This window comes from Pleurodeles waltl, chromosome 9, assembly GCF_031143425.1.
Source record: "Pleurodeles waltl isolate 20211129_DDA chromosome 9, aPleWal1.hap1.20221129, whole genome shotgun sequence".
Taxonomy (NCBI): domain Eukaryota; kingdom Metazoa; phylum Chordata; class Amphibia; order Caudata; family Salamandridae; genus Pleurodeles; species Pleurodeles waltl.
In genome coordinates this window covers 231,310,932-231,332,743 of record NC_090448.1, presented here as the reverse complement: position 1 = coordinate 231,332,743, position 21,812 = coordinate 231,310,932, and the positions used below count along the sequence as shown (strand labels likewise).

The window sequence follows — 21,812 nt, the reverse complement described above, 5'->3', positions numbered from 1 at the left end:
CCGCGCATCTGACACCGATTTCACCTGACGCACCTGATCCTCCCACCGGAATATGAGGCGAAAGGGGTGACCCCATGAGTAAGATGTGGAATGCGCCCGCAAGTACTCAGTGATGGGCTTGAATTCTCGCAGTCTCTGCAAAGTCCGGAGTGAGAGGTCCTGAAACAGCTGAAGCGCGTGCCCCCGGAACTGTACCTGAGAGAGGTTGCAGGTTCTCTGCAAGATGCTTTCTTTGGTTCCGAAGTTATGGACCCACACTAAAATGTCAGGTGGGCGTTTCCCGGTCCGTCCAGGGCGGCCCCACTCGGTGAACCCGATCCAGCGTAATCTCTCATACATCATCCGGGCCTAGGACCGAGCGAAGCAGTGCTGTGACAAGCTCTCCAATGTCCTCCTTCTCTGCTCCGGCCGGGGCGTCCCTGATACGTATGTTATGCTGTCGTGACTGGCTCTCTAAATCCTCAACCGCGATCTGTTGGAGCTCCTGCTGCTCCCGGAGGTGTATAATCTCTTGTTGCATGGTTACCACCTCCTCTCCTCAAGAGATCTCGCCATCCTCTACTTTTGCCACGCGCTCCCCTAGGGATGTGACCTCCCCACGCAGATCATTCAGCTCTTGAGAGCTGTCCCTCCGAAGGTCTTGTAGATCTCTCTGAAGCGAATCAAACAAGGAGGCAAGAAAGCCTTTCGTAACTGGGGCCTCACCATCCTCCTCCGCCTCCCCACGTTCCTCAGGAGGCTGCATCACAGCCGACCCCTCAGCCAACCTACTCTGCACCAGGTGGGACCTGGTCAACATTTCCCTCACCGACTGGTCCCGTTTGGGTTTGGAGGACGCCATGAGAGGTCCAGTCCTGCACCAGCTTAATGTTATGCCCGCTGCCCTCCCCGTAGGGACTTCGTTATGTGAGCGAGTCTCGGTCACCAATCTTCTCCTCTAGCTATCCTCCACTGATCAAGGCAGCAATACTATGGCTCCTCACTCCGTCGCACTCCAGACAGCACCACGGGCACTCGCCACACTCAGGCTCTCTCCGGGACCATCTACTCCTCCTGTGCCCGGTCCCGTCCTAGGCAAACTACTGCGGGCCGGTTGCTCCGCCGACCAGGGGGCCCCGTTTCTCTGTGCCCCGCTAGGCTCCACCACCAGAGACCAGAGGCAGGCCGGCCGCACTCCCTGCTGCCCCTGCCTCTTGCCTGGAGTCCTTCTCTGCCACTGGGGCAGAAAACCAAGCCGGCCACTCCAGCCTCCGTAGGCTCTGTTCATCAAACACCTCCCGGGACCCGACTCCAGACGCGAGGCTCCCCTTACCTCCTCCGCTGCCCGGGCCCCGCGCAGCGCCTCCGTACCCCGGCGGGCCGCTCCTAGCGCTGCCGACCACTGGGCCGCACCACGCGGCCAGCCCACCGCGCTCTGCTCTTGCCGTCAGTAGGCGCGAGCCAAGGCTGAGAGGCGCAGTCCCGCGGTCCTCCGCACCTGCGGGTGTCTCCGATACCCCCGTCGGGGCGCCCTCAGTCTCCTGTCGCCCTTCTCCAAGCCGGGGGGGTCCGGGATGCGGCAATCCGGGGTCGCAGGCTTATGTTGGGGCCCGGGCGGCGGAGCTCACGGATACGCGTCTGCTCACACCGCCATCTTGGCCACGCCCACAGTCTTAGTTTTAAAGACATTCAGCATGAGTATTAAGGGGCTCATTCCGACCCCGGCGGTCAAGGACCGCCGGGGCCGGGGATGCGGGAGCACCGCCAACAGGCAGGCGGTGCCCCGCAGGGCATTCTGACCGCGGCGGTTTGGCCGCGGTCAGAACAGGAAAACCGGCGGTCTCCCGCCGGTTTTCCGATGCCCTGAGGAATCCTCCATGGCGGCGCAGCTTGCTGCGCCGCCATGGGGATTCCGACACCCCATACCGCCATCCTGTTCCTGGCGTTTCGCCCGCCAGGAACAGGATGGCGGTAGGGGTGTCGTGGGGCCTCTGGGGGCCCCTGCAGTGCCCATGCCAATGGCATGGGCACTGCAGGGGCCCCCGTAAGAGGGCCCCACAAAGAATTTCAGTGTCTGCTCAGCAACTGCACCCGTCGCACCTTCCCACTCCGCCGGCTCCATTCGGAGCCGGCTTCCTCGTGGGGAGGGGTTTCCCGCTGGGCTGGCGGGCGGCCTTCTGGCGGTCGCCCGCCAGCCCAGCGGGAAAGCCAGAATGGCCTCCGCGGTCTTTCGACCGCGGAGCGGCCATATGGCGGCTCCCTCCAGGCGGGCGGCTCCCGCCGCCCGGCGGGGTCAGATGGACCCCCCTAAGTGTCTGTCAAGCAGTATGGAATTCATATCTGGAAGTGATAAAAGGTGGAGAAGCAGAACAAGTTTCTAGATCATCTAGATGGATAAGACAAGAGAATCTAACGGAAGAAGAGGAGGCATATAGAGATCAGAAGTGTGGTCCTCTGCCTATTTCTTTTGACTTCATGTCTGGTATGGTGACTCTGCATATTGAAATATCAATAACTAGCATCTCACTCTCACTTTTCTCCTTGACTTGGTGTGTGAGAAAGGGTGTCAGCCACCCACATCCAGAAAAATCTATGTAATTCTCTGAAGGATCAAGACAACTGATCTTATGATGCAGGGACTAGATTAGTAAAAAAGGATGAACACTTCAAGTGAAACAGACTAGTAAGTATTGGTGTTGTTGGAATCGTTAAGATGCCTTCTCTAGCAAAAGCCTGCTGACTGGTGCCGAAAAGGTACCTGAGGGCACTGTTATGTCAGAGAAACAAACACTGCATGATTAGGATCAATATTAGAGTGGTGAAGGGATCTCCCGCTACCAATATACCTTGTTCCGCCATGGCCAAGGAATGTGGGGATTGAAGGAGACTCATGCATAGAAGCAGAAACGAGGAATTACAATAGAAAGTGGAGTCATTAGAGGAAGAAAACCAGTTGTGCTGTGCTAGTGGTGCATATTAAGGCACTGGCAGCCAACTCTGTGTGTTGGTTGATCATACTGAATGCAGTAGGAATGTTTAGGCAAATTTAAAATAGTGCTATATTTAGCAGAAGTGATGAGATTTAATCTTTGGGTCAGTGTGTCAATAGTGTGGAGCATACAGAAGCCTATAGGTTGTCTTTAAGAGATACTGGATTGTTTGACTGAAGCTAGTTGTCTGAATTTGTGGTAAAGACTTCTACCATTGGCTGATTATTGGAGGGTAATAAGTATCAGTTTTAGGATTTTCAAGGGACCAAATCTTGTTGGATTTCAAGTGGCTGTAGAACAAATAGAAAACTCAGAGTGTTCAGTTATAAAGGAGGTTTTCTTAGACAGAGTGGGTTTGAATGGCTGGATGTTGTGGAGTTTTTAGAGTTTTTAGGATAAGGAGATAACTAACACTTCTAATAGTGGGTTTGCTTGTTCATCGATGAAGGGGTGCAGGTGGTGTGGTTGTATATGTGGTTATGAGTATGCAGGTGTCAATTAGATATGGTGTAGGAAAGTGGGAGCATCAGAGGAGACCCATGATTGTAAGCAGTAAGAGGCAAATCCCGGAAATACAGATAGTAACATTTTAGTTGCATTTTTCAACCTTTGGGATGTTATACTCAAAGTGTGCATTTATGTAATGTGTGATTTATAAACTAGCTACAAAGCAATGGAGTGCTTACAGCAGTGAGGAATGCTACATTGGCAGGAGGTGAGAGAAAGCTTTGCAAGAGGGAGGTTATGATAGTGTGAGTGGGGTAATGGTGTAGTTGTGAAGTTGTAAGTGACAATATGAGGGCAGGGGACGTTGCAAACCATTGACATTAGGTCATGGTCAATAGAAAAGTAATGAAGCATGTACAGTTTACAATTTGCTCAAAATAGGAATCACCCAATACAGAAGACCGGAGGCTCGAGCAGGAGGACACTAATCATTAACACACAGCTCAGGGTAAGAAGCACGCCAAAACTGTTCACTAGCAGCACAGGATGGAATGGTGCAGATCACTGAAGCATAGCTCACAATTGGCACATAAATGTTGTGTTTTCCAGTAGAATATGTACATTCAATAATGACTATGTTTTTATTATGAAGTAAAGTTTTTGAACCATTTTGAAATTTAAAAAAATCTTGCTTGGATGAGAGGTTTCTGTACCAGTAATGGGTTTTGTGTAAGGTATACATTACTGTTAGAAATGTGGTTTCTGGTTGGATAGAATATGCACTTAAGCCAGGCAGAACTCATCCACTCTAGTCAGGGCGAGGGAGTTACACACTCAAGATAACCCCTGCTCACCCTTTTGGTAGCTTGGCACGAGCAGTCAGGCCTATCCCAGAGGCAATGTGTAAAGTGTTTGCACAAGACACACAATACATGTGATGCACTATTCCCACCACAAAGGAAACACAACACTAAGGTATATAAAAATAAACTGTATTGTACACAACATCATTAAACCAAACCCAATATATCAGTAATACCCTGCTACCCAAGCAGTTGTCAGGACATTACACAACACTATTACTCTTTGAAAGCCAGCAGTAGTCACATAGAAACCATAGGTCACTGATTATTCTGCAACGTAAGCAGTAGTCAGGTAAACATTCCCAAAATGCACATATCAGGCTAAAAGCACATATTACCAGAAAGGCATAAGGTCATAGTAAACATGTTACTAAAAATGCACTTGCCCTATTAAACATAAATGCCCATAAAAGGAACATCAGAGAACACCTGACAAGTTATCAAAACAAATCACCATAAAGGTATGGGTCATAACAAAACACATGATCATTACTGCCTAGACATCAGCATAAATGCCCAAAAAGTGAGCCATCACCAACATGTGTTACTATAGACTTATCGCCAAAACAAATGTCAAGGTGTTATCAGAAAGGCACCTTCACCTATACTATACCAGAGGCGGTAACTCCAGACCCCTAGGTGACACGTAGGAGCTTCCATGCTCCAATTATCATCCACACTGGACTTATGTGATTTTCAAGGTAACTACCCCGTCTCTCTTACTGGGGGCCACTACCATCCGAACTGCGGCGCCACAACAACGGAGTAGGGGGTGGCAGCTCCAGCCAGCCCCGTCTCTCATGCCAAGGGATAGAAGGAAATAGCCCAGCAGTCATCCGCGTACACGCGGCACGGCTGCTATCTGCCCCCCAGCGAGGACACACAGTTCTCCCTCATCGGCGGGGCAACCTTGCAGGTTCACCGCTTGGCCAACGGCACACCCGGGCTGTCATGCCCGATCGTCAGGCGACTTAATTTCTCCCCGGGTCGCAGCGGTTAATTCTTGTAAAAGGAAGGGCTCGCCAGTGCCCCAGGGCACCATTCTCTGTACCCCTTGTCCCGGGGGCATCTCTAGGAGCTCGCTCGCTCCAGGCTTCGTTTTCCATGCCTTAGAGGCATCAAGCACACAGCGCTTCAGACGCGCATTGAAAATGCTAGCTGCCCGGATCTCAGCAGTGATTTTCTCCATTCGAGGATCGCACATCTAATCCAGCGCTCCTCGTGTGCTGCAACTTCAAAAAAATAAAAGGGCTTTACTTGTGCTGAAAGCTCACTCTGCAATAAGAGAAAGGTGCTCTCCAGGTGTTAAACAAATAAAGGACAGAGTGCTCTCCAGGTGCTTCTGCCCCAGCTCAGGAGCCTCAAACACAGCGCTAGGAAGCCAATGGTTGCAGAGGGCTGGAGCCACAGCACCCAGCCGCTGGGGACACAAGTGCAGCTCAGAGCAGCAGGGCCCAGCAACAGGCCAGCACAAGGGGGATGCAGTCACTGGCAGTTCCTCCTAGTGACTCAGCAGTTCACAGGTCAGCACAGCAGCAGCAGTCCAAGGCTGTTCCTGGTGAGTCCCCCCCAGCAGCATTATGTGTTAATTTCTTTAAGAGGTTTCTTGTGTATTTTACATGGTGAAAACCCCTGTACTTATACTCAGTTTTGCAAAGTAATTTCAAAGAGGGAGAGAAGAGGTTCTGACCAGTTACAACTGGTTCTAGAAGTGTCCCCTCTCTCCACCAGCACAGGCTTCAGACATCAGTTGGGGGTAAATGAGCCCTTTGTGTGAGGCCACAGAACAGCCTTTACAAATGCAGGTGTGCCCCCCTTCCCTTCTCTCAGCCCAGAAAGACCATTCAATATGCAGATGCACCTCTGTGACACCTCCATCCTCCCTGTGTACAGGCTGTCTGAAACGTATGCACAAAGCCCAACTGTCACTCTGCCCCAGATGTGGATTGAAGTCAAGCTGGAAAACACCACTCATAAGCACAGAGAAATGCTACTTTTTAGAAGTGGCATTTCTATAATAGTAATAAAAAATACACCTACACCAGTAAACAGCATTTCTCACTACCATTACAATCATACCAAACATGCCTATGCTACCCCTCATAAATCATACAATACCCCCTAGGCATAAAGCAGGGCATTTCCAATGCATCCTACGAGCAGGGCAGCACTCACAGCAGTGAGAAACCAAATAGGCTGTTTGTCACTACCAGGACAGGCCCCACAACCAAGCACATGTCCTGCCTTCTACATACATAGCACCCTACTCATAGGGCTAGCTAGGGCCTACCTTAGGGGTGACTTACATGTAGTAAAACGAGAGTTCCAGCCCTGGCAAGTAAATTTCGATGCCAGGTCCCTGTGGCAGTAAACTGCGCACGCAGTCCCTGCGCTAGCAGACCTGAGACAGGTTTGAAAGGCTACTTCTGTGGTTGGTGCAAGCAGCGCTGCAGGCTCACTCATTTTTTTTTTAAATCTGTTTATTAAACATAACATTCACATACCAGTACATTGGCTGTTTACAATTTATCGAATTATTTGCTCGCATAAATAATCTTGCACAGCCTCTTTGCATATTAACTGGTATGAAAGAGAAAGAGAAAAATCAAATTATAAACAAACATAAGATAATGCCAACAGAGCAAGAAAAAAGGAAACATACAGCTTAAATACTGTGCGGCAACTACTTGCCGAATATCAATGCAGCTAAGCACGACCAATGTCATTGATAATATTTGCAACCTCAAGCCGAGGTAGGGAGAGGCTAGAGGAAGGAATGCAGCTAATATATGTAAGTGTGTTTAGATCGAAGGACAGAGGTGGGGCAAGGATTGTGTTTTGTGGGGTTCAGCTGGATGCTGAGCCTACTTGGCATTGATCGGACTGGGTTTGACCTGCATAGAGTCTTGTACGCAGTGGAAACAGCCTGGTTTGTTAGGTTAATACTTTGAGGATTAGAATGAGAGTGTCAGCAATGTCTATAATTAAGATTGAGGCAGTTCAAGTATCCTGCTGAGCGTATCCACCTTGCTGTAAGATTTGTGTATGTTGCACTATTCACGGGGGGTGCAGGTCGTCACGCGCTTCTATTGCCACCACAAAGGTATTCCAGACTTCAGGGCCCACTTCGATGAGACCTTTACGTTGCAATAGATTAAGTGTCTGCGCCTCGGCCTGCGAGCGACTATGTAAGTCGCGCAGCCAAACCGAATGGGACGGAACATGTGGAGCCTTCCAATGGGTTGCAATCAGACGTTTGAAAACAACAAACGCTAAGTCTATGAATCTGTGTGTCTGTTTATCTCCCTTAGTGCGGTGACGTATGCCCAGTAAGCAGGACTCTGGTATGGGGGATAATGCGAGGGATGAAATGTCTGCTGTAACGTTTGTAACTCGGTGCCAGGCTGAGTTTATTGAGTGACAACTCCAAACCATGTGGTAAAAGTCAGCTGCCGGGGTAGCACATCTTGGGCACGACGGAGTTGTGTTCGGGTATATTCTTAGAATGCGGGCTGGGGATAAATAAGCATGGTGAATATAATTAAATTGGGTATAGCGTAAGCGAGGATTACGGGATATTGATTTGATTGTTGCAAGAGCTGCGGTCCAGGTTTTTAGTGGTAATGGCGTAGGAAGGACCATGTCCCAGCGTGCTTTAGCGTGCAGCAGGGTAGTGCAAACTGCTGCTAATAATATTTTGTATATTTTAGTTATGGTACCTTTTGCGCTACCTATTGTAAGGATAGTAGTGAATAATGGGGACTCAGGGGGTGCATTATTGCCGAGGCCCCAGGTCTTGTTTAGCAGTCGTTTAATGGCGCTGTATGTCAAAAAGGCCCCATTGTGCATCACCCCGGCAGACACCAGTTCCGTAAAGGAGTACAGCGCGGAATGGGAGTATAGATCGCCCACCTTCAGTGTATTTATATCCCGTGTGTTATGATGTATTGAAATAATTTGGGTGCCCGGCAATTGAAACAACGGTATCAAGGGTGAGTAAGGGGGGGAGGGGGACTTGCCATGGACATATCTGTACCAGCAAAAGCGAGCTGCTTCCATCAGTATGTGTTTCGAGGGTAAGGAGTGAGGGGTAGACAACAATGTGAGCAGCAGCCCCTTGGGGGCCATACAGGACTGCAGCAGTGCGCCCTCAGCGGAAGGGGCATCATGCAGCCATCCAGCCAGCCACGACAGTTGAGCGGCCGCGTAGTATCTTTCGAGGTTAGGCATGCCCAACCCGCCCATTTCCTGCGGATGTTGTGTTATGGTCAACGCTACTCTACGTCTATCTTTGCCCCAGAGTAGGTCGGTTAATATTGAATGTAATTTATTAAAGAAGGAGCGTGGCAGGCACACTGGCAGGGCAGTAAAATAATATAGGAACCTCGGGAGGATAATCATCTTGGTTATTGCTACCCGGCCCAACGGGGATAAAGGGAGTGAGCTCCAGAATGGTATCGAGCCGCGAGTGGATCTCATCACTCTGTCAATATTGCCCTCTTTTAAATCTGTAACAGAGTGGTAAATCTGCACCCCGAGGTACTTAATGGTTGTATATGACCACGGTAGTTTATATTGCGGAAGTGTTATATGCGCATCAGTCGGAATGGAGATAAGAGGGAAAATACTGGATTTGGACCAGTTGACGTGAAGTCCAGAGGCTAGGGCGAAGGAGTCCAGCAATTTCAGCACCTCTGACATGGAGGTAGAATGATTACGCAGATAAATCAGGGCATCATCTGCATATAGAGATATGATATGATAGGTGTTAAATTCCGGGATACCCCACATATGCGCGAAGCTACGCAGTTTGATTGCCAGTGGCTCCATGGCAATGGCAAACAGCAAGGGGGATAATGGGCAACCCTGTCTGGTGCCTCTACTTATGGCAAATGCTTCGGAGATAATGCGACCATTTTTTACACGTGCTGTGGGCTTAGAGTACAGCGTCCTGATCCAGTTTATGAAGCCAGGTCCGAAGCCGAACGCCCTGAGTGTGCAAATAAGATAATTCCAGCTTAGTGTATCAAACGCTTTTTCAATATCTAGGGAGAGGGCGACCGCTTCGGTGTTCGTGTTGTTATGCATTATATGAAGCAGTCTCCTAATATTTAGGAAGGTGCTCCTGCCGGGGATAAAGCCGGACTGGTCTTGATGTATCAGACTCGGTAGGTAGGGGAGGAGCCTATTCGCTAATATTTTCCCTAGTAATTTGCAGTCTGTGTTTAGGAGGGAGAGCGGTCTGTATGATTTAACATCAAGTGGGTCTCGACCAGCTTTTGGAAGGACCACTATTAAAGCTTCGCGCAAAGAGTCTGGCATTTGCAAATTATGGTACGCCTCATTGAACACTTCAACGAGCGGGGGCAGGAGATGACTCGCATGAGAGTTAAAATATTCCACCGGGAGTCCATCCGATCCGGGGGTTTTACTGCGCGCCATTTGTGCCAAAGCTGAGCGCAGTTCTTCAATGGTAATGGGGCCATCTAGAATATGGGTGTTATCGAGGATAAGTTGGTTTTGAGAGACAAGTTGTAGTGTATCAGTTAGGTGTGATTCCGGCGGAGGGGGAGGAGACGTATAAAGTGTACGATAATATGTGAAAAAGGCTTCATTAATGCCAGACTGAGTGTTAACGATAACGTTGGGGTTTAAACGTATCGCGCCGATAGGTGTTGGCTGTGAGGGCTGTCGAGTCAGCCAAGCCAACAATCTACCGGACCTGTCTCCTTCAGCGTGCTGTCTTGTTATATAATGTCTGTAGTCATGTTTGCCTAGCCTAGTATCTGCTTCGCTATGAGCGGCCCTGAGCGAATTCAGTGTTGTTAGTATGGACTCGTCCCCAACAACCGCAGCCTCCGCATTACGGATTTTTACCTCTAATGTTTGTAGCTCTTTAGTGAGTACTTTTCTCACCCCTACCGTGGCTGCAAGGCAGTGTCCCCTTATCACCACTTTGTGGGCATCCCACTCTATAGAGCGGGATGATGACGAGTTTTTATTTAGCAGGAAATAATCAGCTAATATTTTAGCTATCTCTGTTTGAAAGGGGGGATCTAAAAGGGCTTCCGGCTGTAAACGCCACGTCGGTATGCGGGTGTGCATGTGACCCCAAGCTATTGTTACACATAAAGGATTATGATCTGATATAGTGCGCGCTAAGTATTCAGATCCGCACACCTTCTGAATCACTGTTGCAGATACAAAAACCATATCTATTCTGGTATACAGCTTATGTACAGGGGAATAATAAGAGTATTCCCGTTGGGCAGGATGGGCCGTCCTCCATACTTCGCTCAGGCCATTGTTTAAAGCCCAGCTTGCTAGTGCTTGAGAGGCACGATTGGAAGGAGCTGAGGTAAGCGGGGGGAACGAGCGGTCCTTTTGAGTGTCTAAGACACTGTTAAAGTCTCCTCCCCAAACGCATTCCAACGTAGGGTCATTAAGGTTGCCGGTTGAAAGTGTAGATAGGAAATCTCGCTGGTCTACATTTGGGGAGTACAGTGCAACTAGGGCTAAAGGGGATCCATCTAGTATGCCCTCAACTATCACGTGGCGACCATTTGAGTCACATTGTGTGCGAGACACGGTGAATGGAACCCCGGGGGCGATCCAAATCGCTACCCCGCGGGCAAATGATGAAGAAGTTGTGCCATGCAATTGCCCCTTCCATTTTGAGCGTGTGTTTTCTAGCGTAGCTTTAGAGAGATGTGTTTCTTGCAATAGTGCTATATGTATCTGATGTCTCTTAAGAAAGGCGTAAACTCTCTGACGCTTCCGTGAGGTTGCCATGCCTCTAATATTCCATGTGAGCACTTTGTATTTTGCTATACTCTGATGAGTTTGAGTGGCCATGATATTGTTGTGGTTTTCGTATGCCCAAGGGAATGATTGCCTGCTGACCATGACACAAAAACATTGTGACATGCGCACACTAAGGTTGGGCGACCCACACCAGCGACATTGCGAGCTGCAGTCCTATTGCTATGATAATCATGACATGTACATTTGCTGCTGCATTTGCAATTAACTAACATGTGATAAAACCAACGATTAAATAAAAGGGAGCACACTAAAACAACACACAATAACAACTGAATTGAAAAATAGAAATCTATTCCAGCATTTGCTGGCATGAGAGAATGGTCCATATGGAGCAGGGGGGTGTCGGGCAGCATTGATACAGAGTCTAGGGTTTACCTTGCCCTGTTCACTTGTGGTGAAGAGTGTGCCGCCCAGGGGCACAATCGAATCACGCGGCGTAGCAGGTGGATGCCGATGGCGCTCAGAAGGAGGTGTAATAGTATTATGATACTGTCCACGATCTGTAAGAACCAGTAGGGCCCAGCTGTTTAGCAGATATCATCTGCTGTGCGTGGTGTGAGGGTAGGGCCACGTGTGGATTCAGCTGAGTCAGAGTTTGCATCCTGTTCCTGCTCAACGTCCGCTTGTGTAGAGGAGGCAGTAGGTGACGCGTTAACAAATCTGGATGTGGCTCGCAAAAGTCGGGAGCGTTCAGTTTGCGCTTGTTCAGGCGAGGGCTTCGCGCCTTGTTTCTTGCGCTGTCTGCGACCTGACGTGGAGGAGGGTCTATCGGCTCCCAGAGCAATTGTGTCTAATGGATCGGCTAGCCCCTTGGCATGTAGCCAGGTCCAGGCGTCCTCTGGAGAGGTAAAAAAGAGTGTGCGAGTGTCATCTTGTATCCGGAGTCTGGCAGGGAACAACAGCGCATACTTGATGTTGTGTTTTCGGAGACACGCCTTAACATGGTAGAAAGAGTTGCGTTTCTTCTGTACTTCTGCTGTAAAATCTGGGTAGGCTGTAATCACACCATCTTCGAAGCTTACCGGGCCAGATTTGCGAAATAACTGTAGGATAAGATCTCTGTCACGGTAATTAAGGAGTCTTACTATAAGCGGACGTGGTTGGGAGCCAGGAGGGGGAGGCCTGGCAGGGATCCTGTGTGCTCTTTCGACAGAAAAGAACTTCGGGATATTATCCTTCAGAATAGTATCAGTAAGCCATTTCTCTATAAATAGTTCAGCACTAAGGCCCTCGGCACGCTCGGGGAATCCCACCATACGGATATTGTTGCGGCGAGATCTACCTTCTGCATCCTCAGCTCTGCGTTTTAAAGAGTCCACCTCTGTCGATAAGTGAACTAGTTGCGATTGGAGATCTTTCACCGAGCGGGGGATAGCCACAGTATCTCTTTCAAGTTCCGATACCCTATCAGCTAGTGCGTGTTGGTCAGTGCGAAGTATGTTAAGATCTTCTGTCACCGAACCTATTTTAGCTTCCAGAGTAATTTTAGTGTCTAGAATGGCTTGTAGTATCTTTTCGAATTGTGATGTGTGTGATTGTAGGGTCAATTCTAGTTTCTGAAGTGCCACTTGTGTGTTGGCGTAGGGCTCTGAGGAGGATGAGGTGGCGTGTTCCATCTTGCCCAGAGGTGCACGTGGGGTTTTTGGTTTGACCATTTGGCAAGTACAGGAGCTCTTAGACGTTAGCGTGCTGAGAAAACGCGAAGCAGTATGCACGATCTAGTCAAGTGTCACACCAGTTCGAGCCTAGACGTTGAAAAGGAGCAAGGCCAGGAACAAGCAAGGCTTTGGATGGTATTTTTGCTATCACTTGTGTCACTTAATAATGACAGGGCTGGTATGAATTTATAAGACTGGTGGAATAGGGAGCAATACGCTGTGCATTGTGACAGAAGTTACAGCAACACATGGGAACTAGTGTCCCAAGAGGGATGATTCATGCGCGTGCGCACTACCACACGGTAACTGTCATCGATAGGCACTTCCCTTATAAACAGCCAGGTCCATTATGTGTTTACCCCTCTCCCAGATAGCTGACTTCCTAATGCCTCAGTCTCCCAGAAGTGAAGCACGGGCCAATGCAGGACAAGGATACGTACAGTAGGGGCTGCGGCTGTGGTCCCCTGTGCTGGTGTAGCAATCCGCATTGATTCAGTGCGTTTAATTGGCCACAATTTATCATCCAACGTGGCCTGCGACACTGGAGCCAGTTATTTAGTGAGTCTGTTTTCCCGGACTGCTCTGTGCAGGGAGCAGGGATGCCACAGGTCGATGCTGCCCCACAGCGATAACACAGAGTGAGTTTACAGGGTGCGCGCCCCAGTGCGACGCGCCATTGCACAGCGCCACCCACGCGCCAGCGGGCCTTTTATGGCAGAGTTAGGCACTATTGTTTGCAAAAGATGCAGAGGTGTTACGTATTGGCCGCCGCCTGTTGGGCCTGTTGATACGATGGATTAATCAGTAGCCAGAGCGCGGGGCGCTATGCAGCTATGGGTGGGCAGAGGAAACCAGAACATCCACACCGGCTTCTCATCTCGATGATTATGGTGCGGGGGAGGGCCTACCTTGACAGGATTCGGCCCCTGAGGGGCTTCGCCGCAGTGAATAAAATAAATTCCAGCCAGCACAGTTCTGCGTAGAGTTCCCAATGGCGCCTTCCGTGCATGCGGCGCAATCCCCAGGCCACACCAACAGGAGGCGTGTTCCGTGCAGTACGACCTCCAGGACGGCCGCGGAACGGTGTGTTACCGCAGGACAGCAGGAGAGTCACAGTACGGGAAGCCCCATTCACCGGGTGTAAAACAGGTAAGCCTGCTCCGGCAGGGCTTATCTCGCTAAGATGGCGCTGTACCGTAGGTGGCCTGGACGGCACCGCCCCTCCAGAGCGCGCACCCCGGCGCCTCTCCCCACCGGGTAAAAACGAAGGTGCTATGTCGCCTCAGCATAACGCGAACCCGTGTTCTGGGACCGGGTCGCGGGTGGTTCCATGTAGCGCTCGCCGCGAGCGCGTTGTCTGCAGCGCGATCACGGCCTCAATCCAGCCGATCGCCAGCCATGCGAGTAGCGCGTCTCCGGCCGCGATTAACGATGCCGCCCCCGGGCAGCCCTCTTAGCGGCAGTCGGACCCGCTCTCGGGGGGGCCCGGGCGCCTCCAACAGGATAATTTACCGGGCCAGGGATCGGAGCTGCAGTTTATGCTGCCGCTCCGGTCGCCATCTTGGCCACGCCCCCCCCGCTGCAGGCTCACTCATAGCATTCAATTTCCAGGCCCTGGGGATAGGGATACCACTGTATAAGGGACTTACAGGTAAATTAAATGTTCCAATTAAGAGTAAGCCAATCGTACCAACTTTAAAAGGGAAAGCACCTGCACTTTAGCATTGATCAGCAGTGATAAAGTGCTCAGAGTCCTATAGCCAACAACAAGAGGTCTGAAAAAATAGGAGGAAGGAGGCAAAAAGTTTGGGGATGACTCTGTATAAAGGGCCAGGTCCAACAATTACCATTTAATTTAGGGAATTTCCCAATGTTCCACGTTGATTTCTTCCCCTGCTGATAACACAGTAGGAGTATCTGTAATTAGCAGAATTTGCTTTTGCATAATTATGCTAAAGTTTTGAGAAAGTGAAGTTATGCATAGTTATAGGAAATGAAAATCTGTCATTTAACGCTATATTTTAGCATGAAATGTGTCTTCATGTCAATTTTTGAGGCAAGGATGCATTTTGTGCTAAAAACATAGAGGGAAATACACAGATGCCACAAACAACTGCTCACGTTCTGACTGTTTGCATTGTTCTTGCTTTACTGCACTAAAGGTTTGCAGTGGATGACATGGTGTAATGGCATAATTTTAGGAATTTTGCGTAACAGGCATAACATATAATTCCCAAAATTAGTCGAGTTGCATTGCCTTATTTAAATTTCACCCAAGCCTAAATTTTACGATGGTAAATTCTTGGTACTTGAAATACATGGGCAGTCAAATAGCTTCTTATGACATAACATTTAAAAACAAGGATTTGAGATAAGTCATTTCCCTTTGGTTATTTTACTTGCCAATTATCTGCACATCAGTCTTTGCGAACACTTTCAGTGGGAATGCAACTTAAAACCAAGCTTCTTTATTTTCGCAGTAATAATAAGCCCTGGTAATTTACTTGCACAGGTCAAGACAATGTGGGTGGCCTCACGCGCATGAAAGACTCACAGGAGGTGGCCAGGTATTTGGTTTCGTGTGCAGGATTTTTTGCATAACCTTGTCAAAGTAAGATTTATGTTTTGTAGAAAAATGTCATCTGTAGGCTGAATTTAATACCTGTTCCATCCTTATTCCAAGGTAAATTAAGTTTCCACTTCAAAAGAAAAGTAAGCCCGATAATTTCCATTATCATCATTCCTATTTGATATAAGAAACAGTAGCACTCATGTCAAAAAAGGGTGATGACCTGTAAAATTATCCCTAAATTTACCCATCTTCCACTGAGTTTGGACATGGTTTTAAAATTTGACTTTGTGTTTTTGTGTCAAATCTTTGTAAGGGATGTTTTGAACGCATTTTTTTGCAAAACCTTTTGTTATCACTGATTTAACTTATACTTAGAGTAGGCTCTTTTAAGGAAGCACTTCTCTCTCTCCACTCATGCTATTGGCTGTTAGGTACTATGCAAATACGTCCATTGTAATGCATGTGGGGCTATTTTGCATTTCAAAAGTAAACTGAATTATCACCCAATAATCTCTTTCCCTTATAGATGCATTATATTCAGAAGATTTTTTTTATTTTACATTTCCTCTGGAAAACGAGGTTAGGGTGAAAATCTAACACAATAGGTGACTGCTTATAGTCTATCGCCTTCTCTATACTTAGCACACAAGTGTTCGAGCTGTTAACATTTTCAGGAAAACCTCTTACGATTACATTTTTTTTTTTTTAATATTTTTGTGTAAATGTATTTTAGGTGAATTCCTGGAAGGTTGACAGGGCTTTGTCCTTCATGGACCAAAGTAAGGTACCCAAGACGGAAGTCCATGTCTCAGAAGTTCTAGCACAATAACAACAGAGATGTTAGAGTTCCAGGCCACTGAGGTGATTAGGCTAGTAGCCATGGACGTCATTTAGCAGCTGCCAGGGGTCGCAGCTGAGACCCCTGGCTTGCCCCTTGCAGCCCCTGGTACTGCCTTTGCGACCCCTGGCCTCAGAGGTGGCAAATTCATGGCCAGGAACACAGTGGCAGCTATTCCTTATGAAGGTCAGTTGGGGCCCTGCTCTCCTTGTTTTCTGTCAATTTTTTATTACACTAATAGTACAATTAGCTGGAATATGCCCTTCCATGAGATCTGAGGTAAGTAAAGCAAGCTTTTAAATGCTTGTTGCGTGCTTGCTTGCGTGTGACAGTGTGCTTATATGAAAGAGAAAGAGAGTGTATGTAAGTGGGAACTTTTGAGAGTATGTGTAAATGTGTGTGAGTGAAGGTGGAGGTCAAAGAGCATGTGATGTTACTTCTGCTACCCCTGGCATTTTGCTGAATTGAAGTCCATGCTAGTGGCTAATCTGCTGACTTCGAAGGCTGGGGTCTAGGTTTCAATTTGTTTTTGGTGTTTAGTCAAAAAAAAATATTACGGTTCTAGAAAAATAACTACAAAATTATGACTTTGAAATGCAATTGATAATTTGTGAATTGAAACTGTATAATTTAAAGATGTAAATACCAACTTGATGAGGTGGTATTGTCTCCCAAGACACAATGATGTACAGATTTCCGGGCCTTTTCAGCACGATATGAACTATGTATATACCACTATGTACATATGTTTTCATATTGGCTCAAGTTGTCATGTTTTTTAATCATTAATAATAAGGGGCATATTTACTAAGATTTCACATATTGCAGCAGAGCAAGGGAAGTTGATACTCTGCATTTGGTGAAAGGGAGAGAGCAGAACTGTACCATATTTTCAAAGATATGGCGCAGTTGAATTTTCTTTTGTGCGGCCTTACTTAGTTGTGCCTAGCGCCAAGGAGGGCAACTTTGTGCAATAGTGCAGGGTGTCTGCATTAAGGTCAGGACAAAAACTATCCTTTGAGATTTATTCCTTTTTTTATGCAGAAAGCAGCACACATGGAAAGAAAAAGTAATGAGGAGAAATACAGATATTTCTCCTCGTTACCATTTTGGTGAAACCGCATGTTTACAAATCTTTGTAAATACGAGTTTGTGTCAAAATACATGGGTGGATGCATGGGAACGCTAATGCTCCACCCAAGGAGCACATACCTGAAGCAAAGTATGCACTGTGTTCCATTACTTGTTTTTTTTATAAAGCAACACAAAGCCACGAATATTGTGATTTGCATTGCTTTATAAATCTCAAAATAGATTTTGCACTGGGGCTTTGCCAAAAATGTAACACAACCCCAAGGCAAAATCCTAATTAACATGGGCTTTAATCTTCTACTGAAATTAGTTTCTGCCAAAATACGTTTGGCTTTAGTGTGGCTGTTATGGGAAAAGACCGAGGTGTCTGAGCTAATGTTTGCAAACCTATCATTTTGATGACTGACTAAGGCTTAACGTGCTCTCTCCTTCCAGATATTAACGAATGTGTGGCAGAGCGACACACGTGCCAGAGGGGGGAGCGTTGCATAAATAGTGTTGGATCCTTCACGTGCCTGAAAGAAGTCGTCTGTGAAACAGGCTATGAAAACAAGGACGACATCTGTGTGGGTAAGGACGTGTTTTAAAATGCAGTTGGTTTTTGCGTTGGTAATGCTAGCCTGTGCACAAATTAGGCAATATTTTAAAATACTTCTATGCTCATTTAAACCGATGTATAAATAGTGGATACAAAAGATATCAGCCACAAATAAAATTTGCATCTAGGTTTGGGTGTTATTTGTACCAGATTTACACTATTGAAAAAATATAGATTACCATACAAATGGGCTTTGCGTCCACTTTGCAGGTGTTACTACCCTGGCACACTGTTTTGCACTGGCAGTGTTCACCATATGAAAGTAAGTGGCGACGAAAAAAAAAAAGAATCTTAGCTCCTTTTGGGAGCAAGTGCTAAAATCGGCATCCATTTGACCTATTCTCTTGTCTAAATAATTTGTAAAATGAGAGTATAAACATCAGGCCTTGCTGGGCAGACTGACAGTCAGTATTAATCTACTCAGTGCCTTTCCAGCTTAAATAGTGTGTCTTTACTTGTTTTTAAGCGGGTACAGCAGGTGCAGTGACAGCACTGTCCAGGGTTCTATGGCACAGACTGCACCCCAAATATATATATTGTTTACTCCTTAACTAGGGGACGTTGGACCATTTTTCCTGCTTGTATGAGTGCCCATGCCACCTTTGCTATGCCACTGTCTGTTGAGGTAACATGCCACTGTGGCAACAGGTTCACCACAGGGTAGTGAACATGAAATGATCCATCTTCTCAGCAACCTATACTCTCAAGACATTTGCTTATTTCCGGTTTACCATACCACCACTGTTGTTTCGCAGGTACATAAACTTCCTGTAGGTATTAAGTTGGCAGCTTACTTGTTGGGACTTATGAGCACAGATAGCACCCATCTATGTCTTATTTTCATCAGGGCAGGTTCTGAAACGTGATTTATTTTTGTATTGGTTTGTAAAGCACACAAAAAAGCAAAAGCTGCCCCACAGCATTTGGTTGGTATGTAGGGGATTACATATAAAATACAGGTGAGCAGCAGCAATGTCCGAAGGTAACAAGACTCTGTAAAAGTGGTGTCTGTGGCAATGAATTAGCCTGGAGGCATCTGGTGGAGTAACTCGCCAGAGGATGCATAATGTAAAGGGTGTAGTCCTTTTTTGTGCAGTGGCGCAGTCAGTGTGGATCCTGATGGCCGTGTTACCTCCCCACCCATTTCTATAATCTGGCATGGTGGTTAAGGAAAAGCATTTCCCTAATTTGCATGGGGCCACTCCTCCATACAAATGTAGAAATGCCCCTCAGGATTGTGCTGGTGCTATACATGTGCTGATGAAAACTGTATTACAGAAGGGTCTGCACAAGCATCTGTGGTCTCTCTGTAATACCAAAGTCCCCTGGGAGCACAGAAAGTGGGCCTACATGCCTGTGTGCCTCTGGGGCACTTTTTGTGATGGAGCCCTAGACAATAGCAGGTAACCAGGGGTGTTTGGGGTGTTAATAAATGCAGTTTCTAGTTAATGTTGGCTATAGATGCTTTCAGTCGGTTATGGTGAGGTGTCTGTCGGATTTCCCAAGCAATGTTTACATAAACACAGACAAAAACGCGCTCACACATGCTTTCTCCCTCTGCTTTGAATGTGTTAAAAATGTTGGTTATTTTACAAAATAATGTGTGTTCTTCACTTAGTACCCCTAGGAATACGCAATCATCTTCCTTTCCATGGCCCCTTTAGTCCCTCTCGTGTGCCCTGCTTGTACTATGAGGTATTTTGACATTGTACACCTTCGTGATTGTTGGGAAATCTGAAGCTTACACCCATCACTGACCAAGCTACACCCCTGCAGGTAACAATGAATTAACTCCAGGTAAAATCTTCCTTTAGATCATCCACCAAATTATAGCTATTTGGTAGACCCTTGGATGAGGGACATGCGTTTAAGCATTTGGTTAGGGGCTGCTAAAGACTGGTCTTGGAATTACTGTATCTTTAGTTCCTGTTAGAATTTGTGGAAGACTTCTTAATGTCTCTGAAGTGTGAGTATTTTATGTTATTTAATGTATGTTTAGTGCTACGTGCCACCCATGGCAACTTTAGACATTATATTGGAATGATTATTTCCAACGGCAGCGTCTCACAATGAGGGTGCTGCTTGCACTCTGGCAAGCATGCACCTCAGGAAGCTGCACATGACTAACATCATGGTTATCAGATCAGGAAGGTCAATCAGAATTTGCTAGAGAGAGATCTCAATCTCTTACCCAAAAATATTAACTCTTGGCAAATACTGCGCTTCCAGCCTTTCGTCAAAGCAGTTATCTACTGTATAATGATACCTGGCTCCTTAGATACTACCAACATGTAGAGGTAGCTCTGTTGGTCATCCTTCTGTCTTTACAGCTGATCTCAAAACTCATATCCTCCCCTTTAGGCCAACACATATTAAGATAGATAGATAGATAGATAGATAGATAGATAGATAGATAGATAGATAGATAGATAGATAGATCGATAGATAAGACAATCTGATATCCCACCAGGCATTAACCACGACCTCCACAGTGAACTTGAAACTTCTTTCTTCAGTGTACATATAAGATGCTGCTTCCTTCTTATAACTGATCTCTGTAACTGACTTGTGTACATTCCAATAATTTAATTCCCAGAATCTCCAACACACACATTCCATCTTACATCCCTCACATCCATCCCACATCACAACACTCCATGCATTGTATATCGCATCACATTACTATATACAGGTAAATAGAGGTACAGTAGAAAGATATGCAAAAAGGCTGATAGGCAGGTTGATAGACAGTTAGATAGATGCACTGACGGACAAGTAGATAGACACACAGAGAGGTAGATAGACAGATATATAGGGTAGCAAAGATAGATTGATAGATAGATAGATAGATAGATAGATAGATAGATAGATAGATAGATAGATAGATAGATAGATAACCAGCACAGCACAGATTAAATTAGTAATATAAGAATCAAATATCTGTGTAACTCAGACACACAAGAGCACTGAAAGCAAACTAGAAAGACATACAAGCAGAGCATACAAACTAAATTGGTTTATAAGTATTGTTATAGTCGTCAATTAAAATGCATACAGGAGTGCAGTTATAAATGTGTTTCATTGCACGCATTGTAAAAAGAGAACTATTTCATAAAGAACAGATTCAAATAGACAAAATCTAGTATACGCTGAAATAGCAAAAATCAGATAAACAAATGCAGCTCCAAAGGAATTTACAGATTCCCTGGCAGGAGTCAGACACTGATAAAGCTGAATAATGCTGATTTGTGTGTCCTGCTATCACATCAGGCTCTAAACACAAAAGTAACACTAGAGCAATAATTAAGTACAGACAAAAACACTGGCACTGGTGGGAACCACACTTTGTGCCGCTGTGACCTTTTTAAAGAGCAAAATGCAGTCACTCAAAGTGAAGCTAGCCATTGGCTTAAGTATGCTGACCCACAGCCGCGTGCTATATTCCGTTATGTGCGTAAGCAAAATGTGAATGACACAACAACAGACTAATAGATGAAAAGAGCTGGCCCCCTTTAAGTAAGTGTATTATGTGCATTATTTGGGTAAAATCAAAATGTCATCGCAAAAAATCAATCCACTTGTATTTTAACATAACATCACATTTTACTACATGATGAAAGTGAATGTATGATAGTTAATACAAGCCTATCCACCATCTACTGACATCTTATTTAAAATATTTATTATCTAATTGGCATGTGCCGGCCTCACATTTATCATTGAAGGCACACTTGCCAACACCTCAAGCTTCCGGAGGTTGAAATACTGTAACATCCTCTTTATTTTCCTCCTATAGCACTCATTTGTACTTATTAACATTTTTCAAGTACCTTTTTTAACTTTGCAGATTCGCGCTTACTTCACCACAGACTGTCTAGCTTTCAGTCAAAATAAGAGTCTTGTACACATTCCTCACAAACGTTTTATCTTTAGTGTTTGTCCTACCACTC

General features: G+C 46.5%; 1 protein-coding gene across 5 annotated transcripts in view; it reads left to right on the top strand.

Annotated features, from left to right (window-relative positions):
- FBLN2 (fibulin 2) overlaps positions 1-21,812 on the top strand; it is a 737,488-nt gene that overhangs the window by 586,624 nt on the left and 129,052 nt on the right. For all 5 annotated transcript variants that reach the window (XM_069206615.1, XM_069206613.1, XM_069206614.1 and 2 more), the window contains one exon: positions 17,700-17,834. In XM_069206615.1, coding sequence (XP_069062716.1) covers positions 17,700-17,834 — 135 coding nt within the window. The remainder of the gene's footprint in view (positions 1-17,699; positions 17,835-21,812) is intronic.